Genomic DNA, 27,563 nt, shown 5'->3' on the forward strand with positions numbered 1-27,563 from the left:
CCCCTCTGAAAGCACCTGCTCTGTGCTGACTGTGAGCTTGAGTCCCCCACTGAGATCACAGATGGAGAAGCTGCAACCTCCAGAAAGAGGTCTCGGCCTCGTGCGCCTCGGGCTCCTCAGCGTTCTGCTCCCTCGGACGTGAACCTCATTCTTCTGCTTTTGGGATCTTGTACCTACCATAGTTTAGAAGTCAGTTCTGTAGGCGGCTGTCTGCTGTCCTTGGTAAAAACAAACGTACACTCACACACAGATATTAATTAATGGGGTAGTTTCCTGTGGCCGCCCTAACAGGTTACCACCAACCTCGTGGCTTAAAACAACACAAATGTGTCCTCTCACAGTTCTGAGGCCGGAGGTGGGAAATTGGGGTGTTGCAGGGCTGTGCTCCCTCTGAGGCTCCAGGGAGGCCCCCCCTCACCCCTGCAGCGCCGGTGGCACCAGTGCCCATGGCGGTGGCTGCTGCACTGGCCTCTGCCTTCTCATGTGCCTTTTCCTTTCCTGTGTTTCTGGCTGGATCCAGGATGACCTCACTTTCAGATCCTTCACTTAGTGACATTTGCAAAGACCCTTTTTCCAAATCGGGTCACACAGGTGCTGGGGGTCAGGACATGGACGGATCGTCTGGGGTCCACCTTTCAGCCACTGCAAGTAGCTTCTCTCTCAGGCACGTTAGCACTGTGAAGCCTCTGTCAGTGTCTGGTTTGTCCTTTTAAAGAACAGCCGCACGCATGTATGTGCACATGCGTGGCCGAGAGCGTGTTGCGGGGAGAGAAAGCGTGGTCTCCATCAGGCCCACTGCCCTTCCTGCACGAGAGCTGCATCTCATCCTGGTTCTTCCTCCCGCCCCCTGCCCACTCATACAGGGCAACCCAGGGGCACACATGCTCGGCCCCTCCCCCGGCCCTGAGCTGCAGCAGGCCCCCATGGTTCTCAGGCCTCAGGCGGCGGAGGGTTCTGGGCTGTGTGCCCCTCCTGGCTCTTTCCGGGGCGAGTCCCTCGTACTCTCTGACCCTCGGGCTCTTCATCTGTGTGAGACACTGAGTCCCTCCTCACCCCTGTCTCTGCAGTTCCACCACGTCCCCCTGTATCTGGAGTGGGCTCCCATGGGCGTCTTCTCCAGCTCAGCCCCACAGCGGGAGGAACCCCAAGACACACTGGTGGAGCCTGCGGAAAAGGATCGGGCGGAGCCAGAACCCGGTGAGAGCTGAGTCCTGGGACAGCGGTGAGGGAAACGGGTGGGCGGCACCATTTATTAGGTTTAAAGCTCATTATTCGTCCCAAAGACCAGTGGGTCTCAGACTCTTGGATTTCATAGACGCATTCTTAGAAAAATAGAGCATAAACATGATGGGTGCAGCTCCAGGCAGCCAGCTTTTTGGCTTGCCAATTAGAGGTTGTAAGGAAAATAAACTACTTAGAATCTGTTACTAGGGACTCGGAACACAGCCAGTGAAAACAGCCTTCGCACACCGAGGGGATGCCTTCTGGGCCAGGGTGGCTGGTGGAGGAGTCATTCTGGAGGGTCCGGGAGTGGCGCAGCGCCCTCTGGCGTCCAGGAGCTGCAAAGGCAGGGAAGGGAGGTAGCGGTGCCATTGGCAGTGGGGCCTCGCAGTTCTCTTGTGGAGATGTCTTGAGGATGGTGAGACACTGCACGTTCTGGACCCACCAGAAGGGTCAGGGGCGCCCCAGTGGTGGATCACCCGAACCCCCCTGTATTCCCAATGCCCCCTAGGCCAGTGCAGCCCCCAGTTGAGAACCACTTAGTCTGGAGACGGTGACCGCATCCTAGAATTAAAGGCCTTTAGAAAAGTTTTTAAAAGGACTGTGACGGTTTTTAGCCAGGGGCCAAGATCTTGGCCGTCAGTAATATTTCTCCCCCTTTCCCTCTACCCCTTTGGGGTTACCAGCTTATTAAAAAAAATCTACCATATCCATTGTTCCTATTTTTAAAAAAGTGTTAACAGCAAAAAGAAGAAGTGCAGGTTGGGGTCATGTCTGTGCTGGTTCCAAGCCCTGTTGTCAGGTGAATCCCCCAGAGCTCAGCCGGGGCCTCGTTTTGTTCCTTTTCTAACACCTGTCACGTACACAGTCCCCTCTGTCCCTGCGTTGTTCCTTGTCACCCGCTCCTCCCTGACAGCCGGCCTCTCCCCATTGTTCCCGCAGCTTCCCCAGGCCCGTCCGCCCTGCACGGGCTCAGCAGCCCAGCCCTGCGTGTCCTCGGGCTCCCCAGGGAGGCGGGCAGGAGGGGCGTGGACGAGCCTTTCTGTTCACCCGCTCTGCGTAGCCCTCCGCTCTCTGTACCAGTCCTGAGGGAGGGGGCCGTGTGTTTTATCTCCCCACAACCAAGACCCTCACCTCCAGATAAAGGCCTCCGCGGAGGAGGGGGCCCCGGAAAGCTGCTCGCTGCTGATAACAGTCTGTGCTGGCGGCCTTCGCCCAGAGCGGAGGGGAGGGAGCGGCTAAATTCTGCCGCCTGATTACAATGAGGCCCCACGCGGCGATGCGTGACTGGATTTTATTGTGCTAACCCAATGGCAGCGCGTTCTCCCAGGCCTCCCCAGCTCCCTCCCGCCCCCCTCTGCCCACCCTGGGCCTAGCCCTGCCTCCTTTCTTACTTCTTCCCTCTTCTGGTTCCTGGTGATTCATTGGCAAACATCTGTTTGAGTTTCATAGTTCCTCGTTTATGTTTTCTAGCCTTTCTACTGTCTCTCCACGCGGGGCCAGGAGCAGAGGGTGTGTGAGTGTGTGCATGTGCGTGCACACGTGTAAGTGTGCGTCTAACTCCATTTTCTCGGTAAGGATGCTGCGGCTCCGTGGGTAAGAGACCGTTGCCCGGAGCCACACTAGTATTGGCATCACTCTCGTTTCCCAGGCCGCGTGCTTTCCCAGCTCTGCGCCACCTCCTGACTGAGTCTGGGTCCCTTCTCGTTTCTCCCAGGCCCCCTCTTCTCAGCAGATCTCAGGGCTGCGGCGCCCTTGTCTCCTCAGTTCTTCCCGCAGCCCAGGGGGGTGCAGGGGCAGGAGGCGGGCGCTGGGACACAGGTTTAGGGAAACAGCAATCACTCTGTGCTGAAGGCCAGGCTGCATTCGATCGATGGCCTTTTATTTCAGTCAGATGCTCCTCCCAGGTGTTGGGGTCAGGAGTGCTGGTGGCTCATTAGAAGTGGGAGGGACCAGATGAGCCAGGCAGGTAGCAGGTCCTGGCCGTCCTCACAGGCCCCTCATTCATCCTGGGCCGGGCCTGAGGGCAGCTCACTCACAGGGAAGGAGGCTCTGTCTGGTTCTGGGGTGCTGTGCTGACTCGCGACTCAGCTTTGTCACAGCCCAGACGTCACCCCTTCTGGGCAGGTACCCGGGGCTTTAACCAGACGCAGACCCGCCCCTGCCCCTGGGTCGGGAGGCAACTGGCGTGGGGGGATTCTGGCCACGCTCAGAGCTGCTGGGCCCCTGAGCTATTGATCTTGTGAGGCTGCGACGCCTGGATGCCACACTGGGCCTGGCTGGAGTCCCGACCCCCGGGAGAGGCCGAGGGAGGGGCCAGCGGGCTTTGCCAGGAGTCTGCCCAGGCGGGAGGGGTGGAGCACGGCCCCGGCTGACCGGTGGCGGCCACAAGCTGACCATTGCCTGGTGCAGAGCTGCGACATGCCTGTGAGCTCGTTGCCAAGGCTTTTAAACCATGGGTTTTCCCGGACGAGCTGGACTTGGAGCTTCTCTGGAAACATCTGAACATCTGACCACCTGGGCTGACCTTCCTATGTGGCAGCCATTGGCCACTGTCAAGAGGAGGCTGCCCCTTAAGCTGCCGTGAGCCCTCTTGGTCCCCATCATCCCCACCATTCTTCTTTATTATTATTTTTTAAATCTCTTTTAGTCTTCATAAACCTCTCTCCAACCTGCAGGCACCTGAGATTTAGGGTTCAGCCCCAGAATTTTCCCTGGGAACATGGCTGCTGGGGTCCCTAACGAGACAGCACACTGAGGCCTGGAGCCGCGTGCCTGGCACAGCGTGCGCCTCAGTCCCTTCCTTTCTCCTCCCCTCTCCTCCCCGACGCAAATGCAAGGAGAGCCAGAGTGGAGCTGTCCTCCCAGCTGAAGGCCTGGCGCTCCTTTCGATTGAAGTTCTCACTCGGAACCGAAGACTTAGCTACTTCACGAAGTCTTAGCTACTTTATGTAGCTCTGCTTCCCCATCGTTAGTGATACAGTTTGCACCCTGCTTTGCTTTGCAAGTGGGGATTGAGTACAAATGGCCACACCATGGGGGCCCTTGTTGGGTAAATTGTGTGGGAAGGAGCCTTTATGTAGATTCTTCTTTTGGTCCTGGAGAGACGCTGGATTCTAGCTTCACCTCCGAGGGAGGGAGGACGCCTGTCCCACTGATGTTCAGCGGCCAGTGGACAGCGTGATCACTGTCAGCGGTTCCCTTAGGGCTTCAAAGGGTTGTCCTGTGACAAAGCAGTTGACGCTTCACTAGGACTTGTAAGCATTAGGCGTGCAGCAGAAAGGGGGCGGAATGGAGAGGCTTTGGTGCTCAGCACAGGTGTGGGGGGCAGACCTGAACCTCAAGAAGCTCCTGTGGGTCTCAGAAGTTTGAACCCTTTGAGTGCTGGTGTGTACGAGAGGCGGGGATGTCTCCGTCAGCTCTGGGTGCCAGCCAGCCAAGCATGGTCTGGATCTGCAGGGTGGGGCGGGCCACCTGCTCAGAGCTCTGAGGGCGAGGGGTGGGGCCACTGAGGGCTGCCTTTGCTGAGATGGTTTATTTCCTGGAGGCTGTGGGAGGGGTGTCAGAAAATTGGATGTGGTGGGGGATTTGTCCCCAGCCCCGATCATGTGACTTGGGGGGAAAATGGGGAGGTTGATGGAAATTGAACACGTTTCCGGGCATCCCTGTGAGGCTCGGTCAACCTCGGGTGGAATTCACACTCTCAGCACCAGGGCTGGCCACACACCCGCCTGCCAACTCCCCACGGCACATCTGCCTTGCCCTCTCCCTGCAGTGCTGTTCCTTCGGAGCAGGAGTGGGGGGTGGGGGGAGGGGGCAGATGAAACCACAGCCTCTGTCAGTCACCCTGTCTCCAGAAATAACCAGGAGCACCGTGAGCATTGCTTTCCTGCCTCGTGTGTGTGTGTGTGTGTGTGTGTGTGTGTGTGTGTGTGTGTCTCATAGGATGGAAGTTACTAAACCCCAGAATATTGGGCGTACGTGAAATAAGCCCAGCCTGCACCATTGGCGAGTAAGTAGCACCTTAAAGTGTCTGCAGTCATAGCTGGTTCACAGTACACACCGTGTCTGCAGTACGGGGAGCGTGCAAACACGGGAAATGAGTTCCTTAAGGAAGGGTGAGAACGCTTGTTTGAATGAGGGCACTCAAACACAGAACCAACCGAAACACTGTTTTTCTTTTTTGAATGAAAAACTGTCACACCCTGGCCAGTGTAGCTGAATGGTTAGAGCACTGACCCGCACACTGAAGGGTCGCTGGTTCGATTCCGGATTAAAGGCACATATCTGAGTTGCAGATTTGATCCCCAGCCCCGGTTGGGCGCGTGTGGGAACAGCCAACCGATGTCTCTCTCACACCGATGTTTCTCTCTCTCGGTCTCTTCCTCGCTCCCTTCCACTCCACTCTCTAAAAATCAGTGGAAAAGATATTCTCTGGTGAGGGTTAAAAAAAACAAACCAATTGTCCTGCTTCCTTCCAGGCCTGCTGAGGAAGTCTGTGGGCCCCCTCAGGACGGTCCCGGGAGCCCTGCTTCTGTTCTCAGGTGTACAGAATGTGAGGGGAGTGAGTGACCTTGTATATTGCTTCCTGGCTTACTTTTCTCCTAATCTTTTATTATGAGCATCATTTTCTTTTTAGCAACTCGAGCTGCCCGTGAACTTGTCCGTGTGGTCTCACATCCTTCGGAAGCATCGCTGTCAGTGACCACACCCCTTATCCCAGCCGCGGGTGGCCCTGTAACTCTCCTCTCCTGCTTGTGTGAACGTGTGGTGTGTGTTTCCCGGGTTCCCGCTGTGATGATGACTCTGATTGAACATGTCACATGTGGGTGAAAACACTCCTTCGTTAACTGCTCCCTGAAGCTGTGGGTGTTGGGAGTTGTAATTGAATGGAACATCCCTTAGCCTCAAGGGCTATTGAGAACGTTCTACGTTTTGTTCGCATTCTATAATTTCTGAAAAGTTTTAAAGCTGAGTTTTAGTTTGAAAGTTCACTAAGTATTTTTTCTTTTAGAGAAAATAAAACTTGCTGAGGTTTGGGGTTCAGTAAAACTGTTCACACAGCAGTTGACACAGCAGTTCACTTGGAAGTTTAAACGAGTGTGGGTAGTCCGAGCCTTCGAAGGGTCATCGTTTGGGGTCTGTGTTTCATATTCCTTTCTCTTCAAAACAGAGGAAGGGGTGGGACCGCCTCTCCCCGGCTCTCGGACTTGCCAACCCAACCCAGGCTGGGAGTGGTGTCCCTCCTGGCGCCGCCCACCCAGCAGAACACCCTGGATCCAGCAGGTTCTGAGCCTGAGGCAGAGTAGGCGTCACTTAATGGGTTTTGGTGTATTTTTTATTACTGTTTTTTGGATGGGGATCCAGTGCCAGACAGCGAGACCCGCGAAGGTGAAGAGCCAACAGAGGGAGGAGCAGCAGACTCTTCGGTGAAGATGGAGGAAGAGGAAGAAGAGGAGGAGGAGGAGGAGGAAGAGAGCCTTCCTGGGTGTACCCTATTTATTAAAAATCTCAACTTCGACACAACTGAGGAGACGCTGAGGGGGGTGAGTGATGGCTCCGGGGTGTGGGCTGGGAACCCTGTCGGCTCACGTAGTCGCTGCCGTGGCCTGGCTGTCAGCAGGCTCTTGTGTTGATATAGTTGAGCAGCCAACGCCTACCACCCGACATCTCTGCCGGGCCGTCCAGCGGATGTGTCCCCCGAGACCCGAGCAGCCAGACCAGCCTGGGGCTGGGGAGGGAGGGCATCCACAGCACCCAAGGGACACGCCGGATGCCTGGGGAGGCGCCCGTCCTGTGAAAGTGCAGTCAGTATCAGCGGCACGGACTTGGGGAACAGGCCCTCGCTGTCTGCGGCGTGCGCAGCCCCGTGTTTAAGGCCCCGCCTGGGACGGTTGCAGGGCCAGCCTGGAACGGCCGGCGACACCTGTTGAAACTCTCTTCCAGGTGTTTTCCAAGGCCGGCGCAGTGAAGAGCTGCTCCATTTCCAGGAAGAAGAGCAAAGCAGGTACTGCCTTCGGAGCCTCAGCCAGGATGGAATGGTTCCAGAAGAAACGGGAGCTTTGGGTGGGGGTAAGGGCGACTCGCACTGGGCTGTTTTGAGAGTCCTCTTTTGTTCTGAAATACTGTCCCTGCCGAAACCTGTGTCCCTGGAGACCCTGGTGCCCAGCGGGCAGCCGCGCACATCAGGTTCTGAGACCCTGGACTGTCGGACGGTTGGGGAGCAGGCACTGGGGCCAGTAGGGTGGCGCCGTTCAGACCAGAGGCCCCTCCTCCCCCAGCACCTCTGCCCTGGGAACTTCCTAGGGAACAGCAGGAAGTGCCGATCCAGGGCTCCCTTCCCCTCCGAGAAGTAACCCAGACGGAGAACATCTGGAAGGTTCCACCGAGGCATTAGCCATGCACCTCATTGGTCGGTGGGTGCCGGGGCCATGCAGAGGCCACCGTGGTCTCCATTCGGCCTCAGGTGTTGTCCCGAGTTGCTCGGCCTCTGCTATGTCTCCTCTCCAGCCCTGGCCTCCTGCCAGATGCACTTAGAGATCTTGTTTTGTGTGTCCTGGAAAAGCCCCTTGTGTGTTCACAGCCACGCGGTCCCCATCCCTTCAGTTTGGGGGCATTTGCAGGGATGCCACAAGTCCGCCTACAGCTGTGTCCTGAGGGATACATGAGCTGGTGGCTGCAGCATGGGGCGGGGGGTGGGGGTCCGCCCAGCTGGGAGGTGGAGGCAGCAGGAAGCAGGCAGGGGACAGAGGCTGGAGGTGGGAGCAGCCGAGTGCCGGCGGGAGTGCGCAAGGCAAAGGCGGGAGACGGGGGAGAGAGGCTGGTTCCAAAGGACAGAGTGGCCTCTGTCAGACCCCAGCAGTCCTCCTGGAGTTCACCTTGGGGGGACACAGAATAGGCTCAGTAAATGTGTATGAAATGCTGGGGGAGGCATGCATCCCATTTTGTGTCAAAAGGCAAGATGTAATTAGAGATCTTATGTTGTGTGTCCTCTAAAACCCCGCCCCAGTGCTGTGCATCTGAGGTTGGGAAACCAGAACTTCTCATACAGTTTGAGCTACCCTTCCTGCCTGACGGCCTGATGCCGCCTCCCTCCCTCTCCCAGCCTCATGTCCGACGGTCAGAAGCACTCGTAAAGAGTGAGCCTTGGGCGTGTGGGACTGCCACACGCACGTCCATCTCAGGCATTATGTACAGGAGGGCAGGGGACTGCCCTGGGAGAGGCTTTGCCACTGGTCACTGCCATGGTCGTCCCCGTCAGTTCCCTCCTCCCAAAGGCGGAATTCTATCACGAAGCTAATTATCACGTCAGTCATCTGTTAATTCATAGGCAGCCGCCTCGGGTGGTGGTATATAGCTTCCTTGGCTGACTCTTCGAGATGACTAGTAATAAATGGCCAGCCAGGAGCTGAAATATTACGGGGACGAAGAGGGGTGTGAAGAAGTGAGGATACGAAGCCGAGGGCCAGGGGCACACCGGGGCCCTTGCACGTGGCCTTGGGCTCCCTGTTTGTGTTCCTCCCCACCAGCCACGTGGCGTGATTCCCGCCTCTCTCTTCCAGGGGCGCTGCTGTCCATGGGGTTTGGCTTCGTGGAGTACAGGAAGCCGGAGCAGGCCCAGAAGGCGCTCAAGCAGCTCCAGGTAAAGGGTTTCTCAGGAGAGGTCTGAGTCACTTGGCAGGTGGTAGGGCGGGGTCCCGCCAGCCCTCCCATACTGAGTGGGACCGCGGATCCCGCCCACACTACCTCCAGTTCTCCAGGGGACTGTGGCCCAAGAGAAGCCAGGAGCCTTCCTCAGTGTCCGTAGTCACTGCTGCATTCATTCATTCATCCACAGCTCGTTGTCAAGGGCCAGGGTGTGCGCACCACCCCAGCTCTCGTTCCTCTCCCAGAGGTGCGCGTGGGCCGGGCACAGTGGAAAGGGCGCCCTGCTGGGTCACCGCCCTGGGCAGCTTCGCTCATTTGTAGGAACGGTCCAGGTAATTGACTCTGTCCCAGGAGAGCTTCCTGGTCAAGGGAGCGGCCTTCAGGGTCATAACTGGGCACTTGGCCAGTACAGTTATTCTAGTAGAACATTGACCTTCCCCTTGACTCAAGGCAGCTGTACGGAGGGCTCAGTTGGGTTTGAGTAGGATGATGGGGACGTGATGGCCCGGTGTGCCCCTGGCCCTTGGCTTCATTTGAAAGGCTCTCTCCAGCAGGGATCACACAAGCAGGTGCCCACGGGGGCCAGGCGGTCAGTGAAGGGGCAGGCATTCCCCAGAACAAACCCCGGCACTCCTGCCCGGCCTAAAGGGGCAGCCGCTCCTTGGCCTCAGAGGAAGGTGGGCCCGGCGACCTGGGTCCGTGGTGTTTTGTTCGTGCTGTTTTCTGAGCGGCACTGGGAGTCAGCTCTGCACACCCCGTGGCCCTCCCCTCCCATGTGAACCCGGATCTGCAGGGCGGTGCTGGGCACAGCGTCATCTGTCCTCGTGGTGCGCGCACATGTGCACGTTGTGCAGAGAATCATTTGCACGAAGCCGTGCGTGCTGTGTCTCATGGGCGGTTTAAGGGGTTTTTGAGGGTGATTTTGCTAATAGCCCAGTTTTGCCTTGAGGGACCGACCTCAGAACCTCACTTAGATGCAGCTCCACTGGGATTAGACCTTTTTTGAAAGAGCATACAAACCAAACGGAACTCTGCAAGCTGGACCGAAGGGGCTTGCTGGGCTGAAAACACTTGCAGCCACGGGAAATCCTGTGCCCTCGCGTGGCAGAATGGTCCAGGTCCCTCGTGGCTCGAGAGGACATTGGAGCGCCAGGTCGCTGACCACCAGCTGCTGCCGGCTCAGCGCGAGCGTTTACAGGAAAAGCCCTGCTCTGTCCTGGGCTCCAGCTGGTCCCTCCTCCCGGGACCGGTCAGTGCTCCCTGAAGCTCCCGTCCCCTCACTCAGCCGAAGCCAGGCCTGGGGCAGGGCAGGGGGCCGGGCGGGTGTTTCTAAGAGGAAGAGGGACAAGAGTGTCGTCTTACCTCGTCTTACCTTGTAGGGTCACGTCGTGGACGACCACAAGCTGGAAGTGAGGATCTCGGAACGAGCCACTAAGTGAGTCCCCGGGCCTTCCCTTCCCTGCGATCCAGGTTCATCCTTTCGGTGCCTGTGCTGGTGCCCCGAGGGGCGTCTCACGGCCCTTACCATCCTCTCCTCAACCCTTCCTAATTAAGGTGGTGGCACACTTGCCAACTCTGTCACCATTTCCCTGACAGACGGGGGCCGGGCCGGGCCAGTCCTTGGAGTAAATGTTTAATACTCGCAGCGGAATACATGGACGCAGGCGGGAGAAACAAGCACATCTCCCTACCTTGGGCGTGCCCGTAGACCAGGGAAGGCGTGCCCCTGGCTGGCACGTGGGCCGAACCGGAAGCTGTGAAACCTAGACGCGTCCCTTCATGGGGCTTCTTATTGTGGAGCCAGACAACAGTGCCCAGATGGCCTCCGTTCATTTGAGGTTCAGTAGGTGTTAGAGGTGGTGACCGGCGGCAGACCAGTGCCCAGGGCCCAGCTTCCTGAAGCAGTGAGCTTTTTTGAGCTTTAGTTTTGCCCCAACACCTCCACCTGTCCGTACGTCTAAATGGGCTAATATACGTGAGGGGCTTCACACGACGCCCAGCACGGAACGCGTGCGCAGTGTACGCCATCGTCACCATTGCCATTACCATCCACCGGCCTCAGGCGATGAAGCGACCACATCTGACACGGTCCCTGGGCTGGTCTTAGACATCTGTTTGGTACTGTTTGGTACTCGGTCCTTTGTGTGGTCCTAGAGCAAACTAGCTCTCAGTGAGCTCACCTGTTCTTTCCTCCCTCTTCGTCTGCTGATGCCGCCTGAGATTCCAGCCCTGGTGCCCCCATCCCGGTCTGTGCCACGCAGAGCATCCTTAGCGAGAAGTCTCGGGACAGGAGCCCTTGGAAACCCGATGGGTTCCCGAGCTGCGGTGTGAGCGTGGGGGGCCAGACTCCGACGGCTGTGGGTTCCAATCCTGGGCCGTGGGGCCTTGGGGGTGACTACGCCTGGAATTAAAACGCAATGGCTGAAGGTTGTGCAGAGCATCTAACGCACGGGGCACATGAGAACTTGGCCAGGGTGGAGATCTGGCGACCTTTCTTTAGTCCCTGTTTCTAGGGAGTAGGGCTGTTGGCCAGCACAGCCCTAGACACAGACAGTGAATAGAAACGTGGTTGAATGTCCTTGACTGTGAGACAGCGATTGGCCCCAGGAAGAGAAGCGAAGCTGGGGTTCCTAGGTCAGCGGAGATGGTACGGAGGGCCTCTGTGGAGGTGACGTGGGGCAGACTTACAGGAAGCGGGTCGTAGTACAGTCATCGTGGTGACAGCTGCCATCAGAGGGGTGCTTATCACACATGGGTGCTGCTGCAGTGTTTGACGTGACCTCTCTTGTTAAGTCCTCAGGCATTTTGAGGTTGGCACCATTACTAGACCCTGTCTATGGTTAAGGAAACTGAGGCCTAAGGGGCCAAGTGACTTGGCCCAGCCACCTAGGTCCCAAGTGGCCAAGTTGGCATTTGCACCAGGATTGTTAACTCACAGTGTGCCTTGACCCTTCATGGAGCGGGAGGTTCCCGGGGAGCAGGGGCAGGAAAGGCAGGGCTGTGTCAGGGTGGCCTCGGGCCTCAGGCTAGTTTCTTCCCTCCCCTCTAGTCCAGCTCCCTGAGTAGAAGCTGGATGTACTCCTTGGTGAGTGATGAAAGCTTGCCAACAAGACCTTTGGACCAACTGGGGTCTTTCTGCGTCTGGAACGAGACAGAGGAGATTGGATTTGGGGAGAAATAGGCCTCTCCTCATCAGGACTCCTGTCTTCAGTCCCAAGGGCCTCTAAGTCTCTTGGGTGAAGGGCAGGAGACACCCAGGGGTGGGATGTGTCGACCGGAGAAGATGATTATGGTCTATATTCCCCGGGGAGACTGCCTCCTGCCCTGTGACCTCAGCCTCGTCCACACTCACTTTCTAACTCCCTTGCCTAATGGAAGACCAGCCTTGGTTTGGGGGAGGGTGGTTGAGTTAGTGTAAGGCAGCAGCTACCGACCCCCAAGTGACCGGCCCCTCCCCCACCCTCCAGGCCAGCCCTGACATCCGCTCGGAAGAAGCAAGTTCCCAGAAAGCAGACCACCTCCAAGATCCTGGTGCGGAACATCCCCTTCCAGGCCAACAGCCGGGAGATCCGTGAGCTCTTCAGGTGAGCAGCGCCGGCTTGGTCCCAGTTCGGTCCAGGGGACGGCGTGTGCCTGGGAACCTGCTGGAGCTTTGGGGAGGCGGCCTTGGGGCCGTGGTGGCTCCCCTGGAGAGGCCAGCGCAGTGGTCTCTAAAGGTCGTCTGTGGCTGCCTGTGATTTATCTCCCCGAGTCCCAGCTCTGCTCTTCAGAGCGTGGGACAGAAAGAAGTAGAAAGGGCGGACTTCTCCCCCATCAGCTCTCCCCTTGGTATTTCTGACGTTTCTACCGCTCAAGGCCCTCCTTTGGTTTAAGCCAGTGGTTCTTCACCAGGTGACTTACAAGCTTACCTTTGTCAGGCCCAACCCCCAGAGTTGGATTCCCTTGGAAAGTCCAGCCAGGTTGGGGACCACTGGGCTGCATGGCTGTCTGTGGAGAGCACCTTTCAAAATGAAGGTGCATCCCCTACATAAATAATGCCATGCAGCAGAGACCTCTCAGGCCAGACAAGTGAGGGGACCTGCAGGAGCAGGCCGGGTGGGGACTGATGCGGGGATGTCGTGCAAAAATGCAGGTTTGATCAGCGAGTTCTTCCCATGTTTGGAAAGAGAAACTGACAATCCAAATTTTTAGGGGGAATATGTTGGCAAGTCGTTCACTTTCTAAAATCAAACATCGTGCAGGACAAAGTCTGTGTGGACCGGATACAGCGCAGGGCCACTGAGCTGCAGCCCTGTGCTGGTACATCACCCTGTCGGCTTTCTCAGGGTAGTTAGCTGTCCCCCAGCACCAAGTCCCGGATGCAGCGGCGCTATGAGAGGGGATAAGGGGGAATGTTTAAGCCAAGGCATGCCCAGGTGTGTGCTGGGCAGCACAGAGAGGCCTTCTGGCCCTCAGAATGGAAGGGCAGGTGACATTAGCCTCGGCCATGCAGCCTGTGTGTGTCTAGTTCCAGCATGAAGAGCTGAGTGTATTAGAATTGCCAGTTAGCATCTTACAAGGTCAGCTGTGGATGCAAAGATAAGTTCTGTGTTCTAGAGACTAGAGCGAAGTTTCTTTGTGTGAAATCTACCCCTTTGCTCTCACTCGGTGGTTTAAAGAAAGGGGAGCTGGTTAGAGGATCTGCTTTAAAAATCTCCGTCCTCCCGCCATGCTGAGTCACGTGTTGGCGCACGATTCCTGCAGGCGTGGGTCCTGCAGGCATGGTTGGCCGGGGTTGACACAAAGACGCCGGCCCCACCGGGTTCTGAGTAGCAGGGTCTTCGCTATGGACCAGGCCCCCTGTGTGGGGACAGCCTGGTGAGATGGGGTCTCACTCTGGGGGGATGTTTTCCTGCAGCCTGGATATCAGTGGAGAGGAGTGTGTGAGCAAGGGCGTCGCTACAGTGGATACGGGTCCCAGCCTATGGTGTCTGCTTGGTTTAACATGCCTCCACTCTTTGAAAAGAATCCAATTTAAGAGCTGCCAGCTCAAAACGGCGCATGTTGATCAGGAATAGTACCCTTCGAAATGACGGTTTCACTTGGCTCGCAGTCTATTTAGGATGACACTTATCCAGGGAACAAAAGCCCGCATGGCAAGGGAAGCGCACTTTGTTTGGTCTTGTGTTTTATGATTTATTTTGAGAAGACAGGGAATTAGTGTCCACTGAGCATAATTACATGCGGTGCCTTCCCCCTGCCATTGTTCTGCTGGGATTTGCATCAACCCCCTGAGAGGAAAGGCCTCTGCCAGGGCTCACCTTGCTTTGTTGTGCCTGTGAGCTAGGAGTTTGAGGCAGTTCTGAGGGGCAGCCAGCAGGGGTCGCTGTGAGCCTTCTCAGGGAGGCCAGCTTGTCCAGGAAACCGGAGACGATTTCAGACAAAGCCAGTGGCCAGCAAGGTTTGGGGGAACCACTCTGATCCATTTTGCCAGGCAGGTTTGGTGGACTTGCCCTGCCCGGTGTAAAAAATATCCCAGCTCCATCTTACAGAGATCTCACTGCTGTGGGCTCCACGCTGGGCTCCTTCCCGGGCTGTGTCTTCCCCTTCAGCTGCACAGCAGCCTGCAAAGAAGCGGGAGGGATGCCATTGCCTCTTCCCGAAGGGAACTGGAGACCCGAGACATGAAGCATCCTGCTCGGACCACACAGCTGAGCCTGGAGTTGAATGTCACTGTCTGACTCAGAGCCTGGGCCCGGAACCACTCCTGTCTCCCACGTCTAGAGAGGGCAGTGTCGTCTCCCAGAGCACCGAGTTATAGCTACTAAACGTGAGATCTTCAGTTCCCCTCCCCCTGCTCACTCCCGACCCCCGCCAGGGTAGCTGGCCTGTCCTGTTCTCCCGCAGCCCGCATTACTGTCCACCCAGCCCGTCCCACCGCTGCCCTGGGAGTGCTGTCCACATGGTGGTTTAGTGTACCTCACCCCTAGCCCAGACTACAATCTCAGACACACTGGCTGCCTCTCTGCTGTGTCCACAGCTCCCTGATACAGAGCCGGTGCTCGGTAAATGTTTGCTGAGCACACACATCCACTGTGCAGAGCCTTGCTCCATGGAATCCTGATGAAGACGGAGCTCATGAGGCACAGAGAGGCTAAGGAGTTGAATGGGGTCACACAGCACTGCAGCAGCATGGCCAGGTGTCTCTCAGTCTAGAGGCCCTCCCCCAATTGTCCCCAACGGTCAGCGATGTCAGTGGGAGCTGCTGGCAGGTCAGGCGGCTGGGCGTGGCTGCAGACTGCAGAGGGAGAGCTTTTCATCTGAGCCTCTCTTTTTTTGTTAGTTTCCTTCTGGGAGGTGTGAACCACCTGCTAGGGGTGTGAATGGGCGAGCTCACAACAGGTGTCTGGAGGCCCTAATTACACAGCTTGCATCTCCTGTGCCCGGTGCACCTGTTGTGTCCGGCTTTGTGGACAGCGACTGTCCGTCCCTGACCTCCTCTTCTCATTTCCTCTCTCAATGACCATGACCATGACCGTGGAGGGAGGGCTGAGGACAGCTCGCCTGCTGAGTCCTCCCTCGCCCAGGTGTGGGGTCACTGCCTGATTGACTCCTGGTTTGTCAGCAATACTTTTCCAAAAGCCGTGAGCCTCCAGCACTGTCATCTGCCCTGGGCGGAGGGGGCTGCTTCCTGTTTACCAGGGTTCTTAGGGAAGAGGCTCTGCGAAAAGAAAAGAAAAGAAAAGAGCCTTGAGCAGCTCCCCAGGGCCTTGGAGAAGGGGTGTGGGGGAGAGGAAACCCTCAGCCGGGTTCTCTAAGGGGTGGGGTGGGGAGGGCGAGGCTTCCCCAGGTGCCCCTCCTCCAGAGAGACCCAGGGTAGAAGGGTATCTTATCCCCTCACTCATTTTCGTGTTGTCCGTGGTGCGTCACACCAGTGGCAGCGTTGAGTAGTAGTGTCAGGGACCAAATGACCCTCAAGCCTATGAACGATTGGCTCTCTGCCCTTTAAGGGGACAGGGTGCTGATCCCCAAAGGAAATTAAACATGGCCCGTGGAGATGGGCATGCCCTAGGTAAGGGTTTTTGGTTTTGTCTTCTAGTTTTAGTTACACAACTCAGGTATTTTTTCTCCCCTTTTATAAAATGTACAAACGTTACAGGTAAGGCTGTAGCCAGTTGACCCCGCTAAGGACAAGAGGTGAGGTCCCAGCGCCGTCTGACCCGTTTCCTCATCAGGGGCCCTTGCCCCTCCCACTGTGCTGAGGTTTGTCTTGTTTTAAGACTGTTTTCTAGAGCAGGTGAGGTTTACCTTGAGAGGAAGGTGCAGAGAGTTCTCCCATGTCCCTTGTCCCCACCCACATAGCCCCTCCCCCCATTATCCACATCCCCCACCAGAGTGGGACATGGGTTACATCAGTGAACCTACACTGACACACAGTAATCACCCAGCGTCCAGGTTACAGATGGTTCCCCCTTGGGGTGTACATCCTGTGGGTCCGGATAGATGCCTGATGGCATGTGTCCATCGTTACGGTGTCAGCCGGAGTGGTTTCACTGCCCTAACGTGTATCCACTTTGCTGGGGAGCATTTGGGCAGCTTGCAGTTCTTTATCTGTTTCAAGAATAAATGTTCCTGTGAACATTCCCGTGTGTGTCTTTTGGTGACCGTGTGCCTGGTTTCTGTGGGGTGTCCTTGGAGGAGTGGCATTGCTGGTCATGGGGTGTGCGCGGCTCAGGTCACTAGATACTGCCAGACACGTTCCCAGAGTACTGGTATCAGATGGTTCTGCTACCATCAGTTTGGGTGTTCTGGTTGCCCCTCGTCCTCGCCAACACTTGGTATTGTCTGTCTCTCTCTTTTTAGCCATTTTGGTGGATAAACAATGACATCATCACATTGTGGTTTTAACTTGCACTTTCCTGACAGCTGAGGAAATCAGATGTTTTTTCATATATTTGCGAGTATTTGGACACTGTGTTGTGGAATGCCTGTTCAAGTCTTTTGTCCATTTATTAAAAATTGGGTCATCCGGTTATTTTCCTTACCAGTTTTTCTTACTAATTTTCTAGTCACTTCTTATATTATTTTTTTTAAATATTCTGAATCCTAGTTCTTTGGTGGCTATATGATGGGAGTCCCTCTCTCTCCCATTTTGTCGTTAGCTTAATGGTGTCGTCTTAATGGTGTCCTTTGGTGAATAGAGGCTCTTAATATTGTCAATTTGCCATTTTTTCCTTCATGGTGAGGATTTCTGTGTCCTGTTTAAGAAACCTTTGCCTCCTCCAAGCTCATGAAGGAAGTCTGCCGAGTTTTTCTCTGCAAGCTTTGACCTTTCACCTTTAGGCATGCAGTCTGTCTGGAATTGATTTTTGTGTATGGCGTGAGGTAGAGATCGAGGGACATTTTTCCCCACATGGATATTCAGTGGGTCCAGCATCATTTATCGCAGAGACCATTCTTCTCTCTGCTCTGCAGTATTGATTTTGTCATAAATCAGGTGACTGTGTGTGTGAGGGTCCGCTCTGGACGCTGTTATCCGTTCCACGGGTCTATCTGTCTACCCTGTGCCAATACCCGCGGTCCTAATGACCACGGCTTTGTTACCATGTGGTGTCTAGTGTCTTTGTTCCTCAAGATCGCCTGGGCCTGGTCTGCTCTTTGCACGTCAGGCCTCTGGGCTTTTATAAAACCGCAGCAACTGCAGGTTCTGAGCAGAGCGCGCGGGCGGGGGGGTGGGGTGGCGGGGAGGGTGTCTCGCTTATATTGTCAGAGATCTTGTGGGGAGCAGAGGCGTCAGGGTGGGTTTGAGGAGGCACCTCGGGAGGTTTCTGCGGTCACCTGGGCCAGAGCTGACTGGCTGGACCAAGTGGTTGAAGTGGGGACCTGCTGGGTGGATTTGGGGATGCATTTGCAGAGAGCCTGACGGCTCAGTGAGGACTGGGATGCAGAGAGGAAGCGAGGACAGCAGCTGGGTGACGGCACATGCCGGGTGGAGCAGCCGGGGCGAGGCCTCAGCCCCACTCCGCACGCCACCCCTTCCTCACTGTGATGTGTCACTCAACCCCTGGCCGCAGTGGTGGTGCCCGGGTCGCAGGTCTCCGTTGGCCTGTCCATGGGGTGCGTGTGTTTGTGGGTTCTGGTGAACACTCCTGTGGGAAACGCCTGGTTCAGGGTCGCCTCCTGCTCCTCAGATGTCAGCGGCTGCACCAGCATCGTTGTATCGCTGACCTGGGATCAAGGCTGTGTTGATGGTACCTCCGGGCAGTTGCAAAGCCCTTACTCTCTCTAAAACCAATAGAATAAAATATCTTTTTAAATGTTACTTTTTAAAAAGTTACTGCCGCTGACCCCGGGACCAGGACGCAGCAGCGCTTGCTCAGACAAGATGCTCTGGTTCCCCGGGTTCTCCCTTCTCGTCCGTCCTTGTCCTCAGTCGTCAGCAGTTGGCTGTCAGCTTGGAAGGGAGCCTGTGTGATTTTCCAAGTGAGAAGAACACGGGCGGGGGAGTCAGGAGACCTGAATTCTCGCCCAGCTCTGCCCTGTGTGACCTTGGACGTGGCGTAACTTCTCAGAGCTTCCATTTGTTGAGTGAATCAGTGACGGGGTTGGGCGAGGCCAGGCAGGGTAGGTAGCTGCCGCCTTGCAAGCCAACACCAAGCCATGTTGGCCACGGCGGGCTAGAATTGGTTTGGAGCAGTGGTCGGCAAACTCATTAGTCAACAGAGCCAAATATCAACAGTACAACGATAGAAATTTCTTTTGAGAGCAGAAAACCGACTTCTGCGCATGGGCCACGAAGTTTCAATCGCACTGTATGTGCACGCCCGCACGTGGTATTTTGTGGAAGAGCCACACTCAAGGGGCCAAAGAGCCGCATGTGGCTCGCGAACCGCAGTTTGCCGACCACTGGGTTGGAGGATGGTGAGGACGCCTGGGCTTCTGGGAAATGGCATGGCAACTGGCGAGTGATGTCCGCCACGGATCATCCGCAGTAGGTACGCCACCGCCGCAGGTATTTGCCTAAGAACATGGTGTTCATGGCATGTGGCTAGAGCTTTTCCGATTCTGTCCGACTGGCAGCGCATCCCAAACCAGGGCCCATGGGAAGCCACGGAGTTTTCCTCTAAAAAACCACAGTCACCTCTGAGAGCTGGAGAGGGTGGGGTTGCGGCTTCCTCCCTCCCTTTGCCATTCCGTAGGCTTGGTCTTCCATTGCAGCTGATGTTTTCTTTCACTCCGCACCCAGCCAGTCCAGACAGAGGCCCAGGAAGCACCCTGGGGCAGCCGTATGGGTTCTGGGGGGGCGGGCAGGGTGGCACTGGGCGCCCTGATTCCCTGCCGTCGGACGCCATCACCGCAGCCTGCGCTCACCTTGCCTTCACACACCTCCTCTCTCTCCATTCACTTCGGTGCCAGCTACAAGGTCTCTGCGCTTTGTCTGGGCTTGTGGGGAGGGCGCAGGCAGCTCATTGTTGCAGCTACTAATTGTGCTCCTGTCTCCAGCGTCCCGGGTGCTGAGAGGCAGCGGGAGCCCCGGACGTCTCGGAAGGCTTCTGAGTAGGAGCAGCTTCCGTCTCCTCCTGTCTCGGAGCTTCCCATGGAGAAAGGAGGCCTCAACACACTGCTTTCTAGTTACGAAAGAGCTCGTTGGTTTAGCAAATATTTACTAAGCATCTCTAAGGAGGCAGGGACCTGGCAGGTGCTGGGTTACAGAAGCAAACGTGAACGCCGGGAAGGGACTGCCTTGGCCTAGGGCAGTGGTCGGCAAACTGCAGCTCGCGAGCCACATGCGGCTCTTTGGCCCCTTGAGTGTGGCTCTTCCACAAAATACCATGGCCTGGGCAAGTCTATTTTGAAGAAGTGGCGTTAGAAGAAGCTTAAGTTTAAAAAATTTGGCTCTCAAAAGAAATTTCAGTCGTTGTACTGTTGATATTTGGCTCTGTTGACTAATGAGTTTGCCGACCACTGGCCTAGGGGAATGTGCACCCTAGGGCCACCCCACTAAAGCCCTTCCGTAGAGGGCAGGTCTTCTCCATCGTCAGCCTGGTGACAACTCCGGGACTGAGAGTCCATCCCTGTAGAAGGGCCAGGGTAACACTGTCTAGTTTGCTGTAAGGACAAGGTCAGTGGTGCTGCAAGGACTCGGCCTCGGCCCGGCCCAGGGGTAGCTGTCACCTAGTGTGGCTCACACCCACAGCTCCTGCAGTGCACAGGCAGCCTGAGAGCCAAGGAGCTGGGCTCCTGCCCCCAGCCCTGCTGCTGGTTAGCTGTGTGCTCTTCGGAAAGTTCCCTGACCTTTCTGGTCCTCCCGAGGACACTGGGTGAGGGAGCTCAAGTGCACGATCATCTGTGAAAGGTTTTCTGTTCTAAGGGAACATTTCACAAAATCGGGGGCCGTGCCCGGTGTTTCTCAGACCTGAATGCTGTCTAAGGAGTCCTCTTAAAGAAAGGAAACATCTCGTGGCCCTTCCCCCACGGCAGTCAATATTGTTATTAATATGCAACTTAAGTGTGTACAAATGTAAAATTCCGAACAAACTGACAACTTATGTTCATGGTTCTCTTAGGACTATAAAACCAGAACGCATTTTCAAATTAAACACAAACAGAATTTAAAATCAATGAAATTCAAATTAAGAATGTTAGTTTAGTGTGATGGATGGCATTGTTTTGCGGGAACGAGATCCAGAATGTGGGTTTTGGTATTAGGAAGATGTAGCTGCGGGTCCAGATCTATAATCTGTCTCGATACTCTTCCATCAGTAACACCAACGCAGAGTGCCTTCTGGTGACTCTTAGCGCCTTCTCTGCCCCCTCTCTGTCCATTGTCACTCTTTAACTTCAAAGCCAGCCCTTTTAAAACTTGAATTGCACCCTAGCCAGTTTTGCTCAGTGGTTAGAGAGTCGGCCCATGGACTGAAGGGTCTCGGGTCCGATTCCGGTCAGGGATACCCCTTGGTTGCAGGCTCAATCCCTGGCCCTGGTTGGGACACATGCAGGAGGCAACCAATTGATCACATCAATGTTTCTCTCGTGTCCCTCCCTTCCACTCTCTCTCTAAAAATCAATGGGAAATTATCCTCAAGGTGAGGTTTAACAAAAAAAACCACAACCTCCAATTGCATTAAATGAAGATAGGACAGTGCCACTTTGGTGAGGTGTTTTTTTGACCAGCGTTTTCTATAATTTCAAAACTCTTTCATATATAAAACTCTTTGGACTCTTTTTCTGTTATTAGCAAGTCAGACCTTTAGTCCTTTAAAAGTCTTTGTTCTGATGAGAAAAGCAACCCATTGCAGAGAGTTTGGGAAATTGAACAAAAGCCAAAGCCATCGCCCACATTCTCACCGCATGACAGTGATCGCTTTGAGGGGCTTTCCCGCATCCCTCCTCTTTGCACGCCTCTGTAGGCAGGGCAGGTATTAATATCACCATCTCACAGGTGAGGAGCCGGCAGGTCAGAGACGCTAAGTGCCTTGCCGGAGGTCTCGTAGCTGCTTAAAGGCCCTATCGGGCCCTGTAGGTGAGGTTTGACGTAACCCCAGATTGGCACCCCACCTTTTCATGGGGTGCCGAGAGCCTCTTGTCCTTCCGAGTGTGGCGTGTAAAGGCCCAGCTCAGAGTAAGTGACAGCGCTGGCGCTTCCTTGAAGGGAGTTTATATTTAAAGTGCCTCCGCTGGCACAGACGGGGTTATTCAGGTCGCACATTGTCACATACAAGCCGAAAAGGCTCCGTGTTTACCCGACACATGGACGGAGGGATAAAGGCGTCTGTGAGGGAAGGCGTGGGCAGAGAGGGAGGCGGGTGTGGAGGAGGTTTTAACGCACGCAGCCTGGATTAGACAATTAGACTCAGCCTACCTTGAGTTTAAATAAAGACCCTTTAACAACTTGTTCGCAAAAGTGCTTTTTTTTTTTTAACCTCAGCCTGAGCCTTCGCCTCTGCTTCTCTTAATATAGCCAAGCTTAACCCAGAACAGCAAAAGAACAAAAAATAATAAAAAATTCAGTGGGTTTTCTAAGGGCCCCTGAACCTCCTGGGTGAGTGTGGAATTTTCCCAGACATTCTGAAGCCTCGAGTAAATGAATGTTACAGCCCTGCCCACCTGGACAACCCAGACCCTGCCCTGACCAGCCGAGAGAGACCCAGCAAGGCCCAACCCAGGCAAGTGCGAAGGAGTTCAGACCCGCCCGCCTCTCCCTGCTCCATCCTGGGAACCGGAAGTGCTGACCACACAGTTTGCACTCCCTGGGGCTTGTTTGTGCTTTTCTAAACAAGCTGTGTGTGCTGGCATCCTCTTCCCCAGGGAGAAAAGCCCACATTCTAGGGAAAGAGTTGGCTTGATGAATAAAAACAGAAAAACAGCCCAGTGGCCTGGCTGTGGACTGCGGGAGGGGGGCCGGCCCCTGTGGTGTGGCCTGGGAGGGAGCCTGCCCGGATTGATGGACAGAAAACTCCCACGGGTCGTTCCCACTCAGATTACGTCAGCACATCCAAGTGCCGCTCCGAGTGCACGCGTCCCTCCTGGGGAGGATTCCGGCCCCGCTCTGCGGCCCTGTGGGACCCCTGGGAGCCGAGGGGAATCGGGACAGCCTTCCATGTCTAGCTGGTTTGGTTGGGGTTTTTTGGTGGTGGGTTTTTTTTAACTGATGTCTCCACTGTGGCCCGAGCTTATCTCCAGCATCCCCGCGCATTCCCCGCCATGCTCCGGAGCCAGTGGGGTGGGGAGAATGTGGCCGGCCCCACTCACGAAGAGTCCCTCATTTGTATCTCATTTTCGAGTTATTATCGAGCCGCCGGTTGTGAGAGTATTTTGACAGCAGCTGTCAGCAAGGTGCAAGCGGCTGCCATCGCCTCCGATTGGCTGAAGACACCTATGGCAGCTGAATAATACCCAGGCCTACCAGCCCTGCCAGAAACGGGAGCAGGAGGACCGGGCGGGGAAGCCAGGGAGGAAAAGCAAAGGCAGGGTCACCCCGGCCACTCCAGGCCCAAAGCCTCCAGGCTCCTCACAGCCTCCGCATCGTTAGCATTTTCTGACTCCCGCTGGAGAACAGGCCGTAAAAGACTCCGATAGCGTCTTGTGTTTTATTTATTTTAATTGAGGTTTTGGGCAGCGAGGGGAGGGGGGATGAGAGAGGATCCATCCAAACAACCATTTAGTCTTGTCAGAGTTCATTTACTGAATTAGCGAGGTTACTGCTCCCGGCCCCCAGCTGCCAGCCCAGAAAGCCAGAGCGGGAGCCGCGAGGGCAGCCGATGGAGAAGGCTGCTCCCCTCCGCTCAGCTGGAGAGCAGGGGAGCGCACACGTTCCCTCTGCCTCCAAGTGTCTCCTCTCCACAGTATGTACAACGTTCCTCGTGTTTCCTTCCGAGCGTGGGCATGAAGGCCCGGCATAAATAATACTTAGTATTCACTGCCTTTTACCCAAGCAGTTTAAAATTCATTCCCTTCTTTTCTTTTCTTTTTTTTCTAAGTATAAAAAAAATGTTAGCAGCACCAGAAAGCAGATGTTTCGTGGTCGTGAAGTGTACTTCTACCTTAAATTGAGGACCCGTGAGGGTAGTCTCAGATGCATGGGGCCTGCAGGAGAATGTCAGCTTTGTGTGCCAGGCAGGGGAGACCACGTGTCATTCCTGTTTGCTGCCCCCAAAACCCCCACACCCACGCGGACTTGCACTTCTCTCACTTTGGGTGTTAGCTGCTGCCATCAGACTTGAGACGCGGGCTCACTGCATTCCCATGATCTCCCTTGCCTGCTGGTACCGAGGGCTGAAAACAGGTTTTCTTCGTGTTCAATGTGTGCCCATCAGGGGACATTGGGTTGTGTCTGAGGTCGTTTAGGGTTGTCACAATGTGGGGGGAGCTACTGGCATCTGGTGGGTGGGAGCTGGGATGCTGCCAAGCACCCTCCAGTGCACAGTACAGCTGAGGACGAAGAAGCGCCCACCCCAGGTGTCAGCGGGGCCGAGGTGAGACGCCTGGGCTGGACTACAGGGGCAGGGCTCTGTGCAGAGGAGCCAGGGCTGTGCGTGTCCCGGTGTCCCTCAGGAGGAGTGCTGTAGGCATGGCGGCTGTCCCAGGCCACCCAGCGCTCCCCATCCCCGTGACAACCAGAAACAGCCCCCACAGATTCCCAAAGGCCCTCGGGGGGACAGTGGCCCCGGCGAACCACTGCCGTTCCTTTGCTTTTCGTGGTGACCATGTGCTCGATGCCAGGCTGCGTTCTCACCCACTCTTTTTATGTCTAGTCTTCATGCAGTCGCAGGAGGACGCTGTTTTCACGTGCGTGTTAGAGACAGGAAGGGCAGTGAGGCTTAGAGGGGCGGCATCCCCGCCTGCAGCCCAGAAGCAGGGAAGACAGGGTTTAAACCCCCACTGTCAGGGCCCAGGTCTTAGCCACTCTGCTCATCTCTGTTCCTCACAGACCCTCATTTCCTCACCGGCTAAGTGGGAGCAAATGGTACCCGTCCTCCCACCTCGTCTGTTTTTCTTGCGAGTCTTTTTTTTTTTTTAATCCTTACCTGGGATATAATTCCACTGATTTTAGAGAGAAGGGAGAGAGAAAGAGAGAAACATTGATTGGTTGCCTCTTGTCTGCGCCCGACCGGGGATCGAACCCGCAACCTAGGGTGCTGGCCAGGTGCACAGTCATTCAGTGACTTGTGGTCCGTGGACGCACACCCAGGAGCAGAAGGTGTGTGCACCTTCCTGTCCTTCCTTCCACCCAGCAGAGTAATGGGGCCTCCTAACAAGACACCCAAGAGTCGGTGGTCCAAGGAAGCGAGGGTGTTGGCAGAACGAAGGGTCCTCCCCAGCCTGCGGGAAGCCACCTCTGAAGGCACCGGAGATCACGGGGCGGAACAGCGCTCCCTTTCTTGTCCACACCCACCGTCCAGACTGCCACCCTGTCCTGCCCTCAGCTTCACCTTCCGTCCTGAAGGAGGGAGGGGGCCAGTCACGGGCTTTGACAAGCGGTCGCTTTAAAGGAAGACTCCCCAGGCTCTGGTTATGAAAGGAATGTAACTGGCGGTCGGAGGAGGACACTTGGAGTAGACATCCCTACGGTTTCTCTGAGTTGCTTATTTCCCTCCCACAAGGTAGGTGGGGAAGGCATTCCCACCTGGGTCCCCGTAAAAAGTGTCCTCTCCCTTCCATCTCTGCAGCTGCTGGCTGTCCTGGCTGCAGGAACGAGAATATTTTTGGAGGAGGGGACATCAAGCCACACGACACTTGTCCTCCTTCCTGCCTCCCCACGACAGATCGTTAAAGTATTCCAGGGGAGCCAGAGCTCTGAGGCTAAGTCACGCGGCAGCGATGTCATGGCAACTGTACCGTCTCCTGTCCAGTCACTTCCTTCTGCAGCCTGAGCCGCCTAGAAACTTGGTCGAGAAAAGTCGTTATGGGGCCAGGTGGGGAATCCAGGACAAGAGGGTCCCAGGGCTCCCTCCCTGTCCCTGCCCTGCTAGAGCAGCACCCGGGGAGGGGGAGTGTTGGGGGAGGGGGTGTTAGGGGGAATTGGGGGAGGGCAAGCGCCTTGCCTGTGTAAGGAAGCAGATTGGGGCAGGGGCCTTTGTATGTGATGTGGGTGCTCGTGTCAACAGGGTGTCCGCAGATGAAGTGAACTTCAATGATGGGCTGTTTCCCAGGAGTGGGGGAGGCAGAGAGGGCCCCCTTCTTTCTGCAGACCTCATTTCCCCTTTGTTCCTGTATTTCCTGGGTTATCGAGTGCGTGGTACGACCGTGGGGGTCCGTTGGTGGCCAAGACCAGTGAGGTCCGGCCCTGGCGGAGCTGGAAGACACACGTGGGGCAGTGGACAACAAACGGGTGACGTCAGAGACGACACGCACCGTGCTGACTTGTGGGTGCTGGGGTCGGCGGTGCCTGGGAGTGTAGGTCAGGGAAGGCTTTCCTGAAGAGGTGGCTGTGACCTGAGACCCCGATGATAAGAAAGCTCTAGCCTTCACCCCAGCCAGCCCTGAGTCAGCGTGGCTGACCCAGAGTCCAACCAGGGGAGGGGGCTGGCAGGGCGGAGGGCGCTGCCAGACTGGCCCCTCGTGCCGCTCCCCACAGGCAGCCCCTGCAGCAGTGTTTCCATCCAGAAATGGTTTTCTGTGCACCCTGACCCTAACCCTAACCCTAACCCTAACCCTAACCCTAACCCTAACCCTAACCATGTTAGCACACCCCTTCCCCACCACCCTTTTTTTTTTTTTAACCCTTTGGCACTTGGCTTTTTTTTTTTTCTTCCACTTAATCACACTTCTTGGTGAGGCTCTACTTTGGGGAGCAGTTTCCTAACGTGGCCCCCCACGTAGGTGGCCTTGGACTGCCTCCCTCCTGTCTCTGAGTCTGTGCTGTGGTGTGTCGGTTGAGTGACGGTGTGTGCCAGGCGGGGAGAGGGAGGGACGCCCTGTTCCCTCCCAGGACTGAGCACTGAGCACAGTGTCTGGTCCTCCCACGGCAGGGTGAGGGGGAGGGTCTTCCCTTATCCCTCCCTGCAGGGAGAAGCTGGGTGGGGCTGTGGGGCGTGCCAAGCTCAGCCTTCTGTGCCAGCAGCTCCCAGGAAACAGTCCCTCCCGAGGCCCCCTCAGGCAGTGGCACGTTGGGAGTGCGGGAGTGCGAGGTGAAGAGGCCTAATGACTCTCAAACCCCCTCATTACCGAAGACTTGGGTTTTCTCTGGGCCTCTAATGAGTGCCCCGATCTAGTAAGAACCTGATCAAGGAAAACAAACAGCGCAGGGAGCGGAGGCAAGGACACCTGGGTGTCGGGGTGACGGAGCAGCATGGTGCAGGGATGAGGCCTGAGCTGGGGGACAGTGAGGGTGGTGCCTCGGTGTGGAGTGGGTTGGGCCAGGGCGTGGGGTTGGCTAGATCTGGAGTTGTCGAACTCCTGTAAAGAGCCTGTGATGGTTGACTTTGTGTGTTAGCTTGACAGGGCCACCAAGTGCTGACACCTGGTAAGGCGTGGTTTCTGGAAGCTGAGGCCCAGCATGGACGAGCCAGCTCACTCCACACTTGTGCATATAGCCTCTACGTCATCAGTGCCCCCAGACTTCCATCTCCCCGAGTCTGAACACGGGGTACTAACTCATCCTTGCTATGGAGGAGCAGCTCCCCACCAGGGTGGGGAACACCCCCTCGGATCCAGGTGGGAGTTCTGTCCCACTGGGAGCATGAATCCCTCCGGGAACCCACGTCAGGTTTTATTTACCTCCCACCTGCCCCACGAGGGTGTGAAACCTCTTGATTATTTTCCTCCAACATTAACTCCCACGCCGCCCCTAGGCACACGTCACCCAGGCCTGCTGCCTCAGAACAAGCTGCGGCCACACTGCCTGTCCTCCACCTGGAACGGAGTGGGAGGTGAGGACGGGAGGTGCAGCAAGATGCTCACAAACAGCCCCTCTCCTGTGTGCGTGAGCAAGCCGGAGATAAAGCACGGCTAGGGCTTTGTGCGGCGCCAGAGACACGATAATTTACCTTCCCTCCTCGCGAACTTTGCAAATGATGCTCTTTAACTGCCTTGTGAGATTAACAGTGCTTGTTGCAAGGCCTGCTTCCTCTCTGACTGTTGATTTCTCCCGTTCTCTCCACCTCTGCAGGGACGCCTTGGTTTTCCCACACACCGACCTGGGTTTCTTATCATGGCAAGACCCCTCCCCATCCACGCATACCCAGATTCCCTGTAGTGGGGCCCACCGGCTCTCA

At 56.0% G+C, this 27,563-nt stretch overlaps 1 protein-coding gene across 2 annotated transcripts in view; it reads left to right on the forward strand.

Moving 5' to 3' along the window:
• Nucleotides 1-27,563, forward strand: part of RBM19 (RNA binding motif protein 19) — a 90,238-nt gene that overhangs the window by 15,173 nt on the left and 47,502 nt on the right. For both annotated transcript variants that reach the window (XM_080650125.1, XM_080650126.1), the window contains exons 16-21: nt 1,068-1,197; nt 6,589-6,767; nt 7,168-7,228; nt 8,784-8,863; nt 10,248-10,303; nt 12,336-12,452. In XM_080650125.1, the coding sequence (XP_080506251.1) occupies nt 1,068-1,197; nt 6,589-6,767; nt 7,168-7,228; nt 8,784-8,863; nt 10,248-10,303; nt 12,336-12,452 (623 nt within the window). The remainder of the gene's footprint in view (nt 1-1,067; nt 1,198-6,588; nt 6,768-7,167; nt 7,229-8,783; nt 8,864-10,247; nt 10,304-12,335; nt 12,453-27,563) is intronic.

This window comes from Plecotus auritus, assembly GCF_963455305.1.
Source record: "Plecotus auritus genome assembly, chromosome: 13".
NCBI lineage: Eukaryota > Metazoa > Chordata > Mammalia > Chiroptera > Vespertilionidae > Plecotus > Plecotus auritus.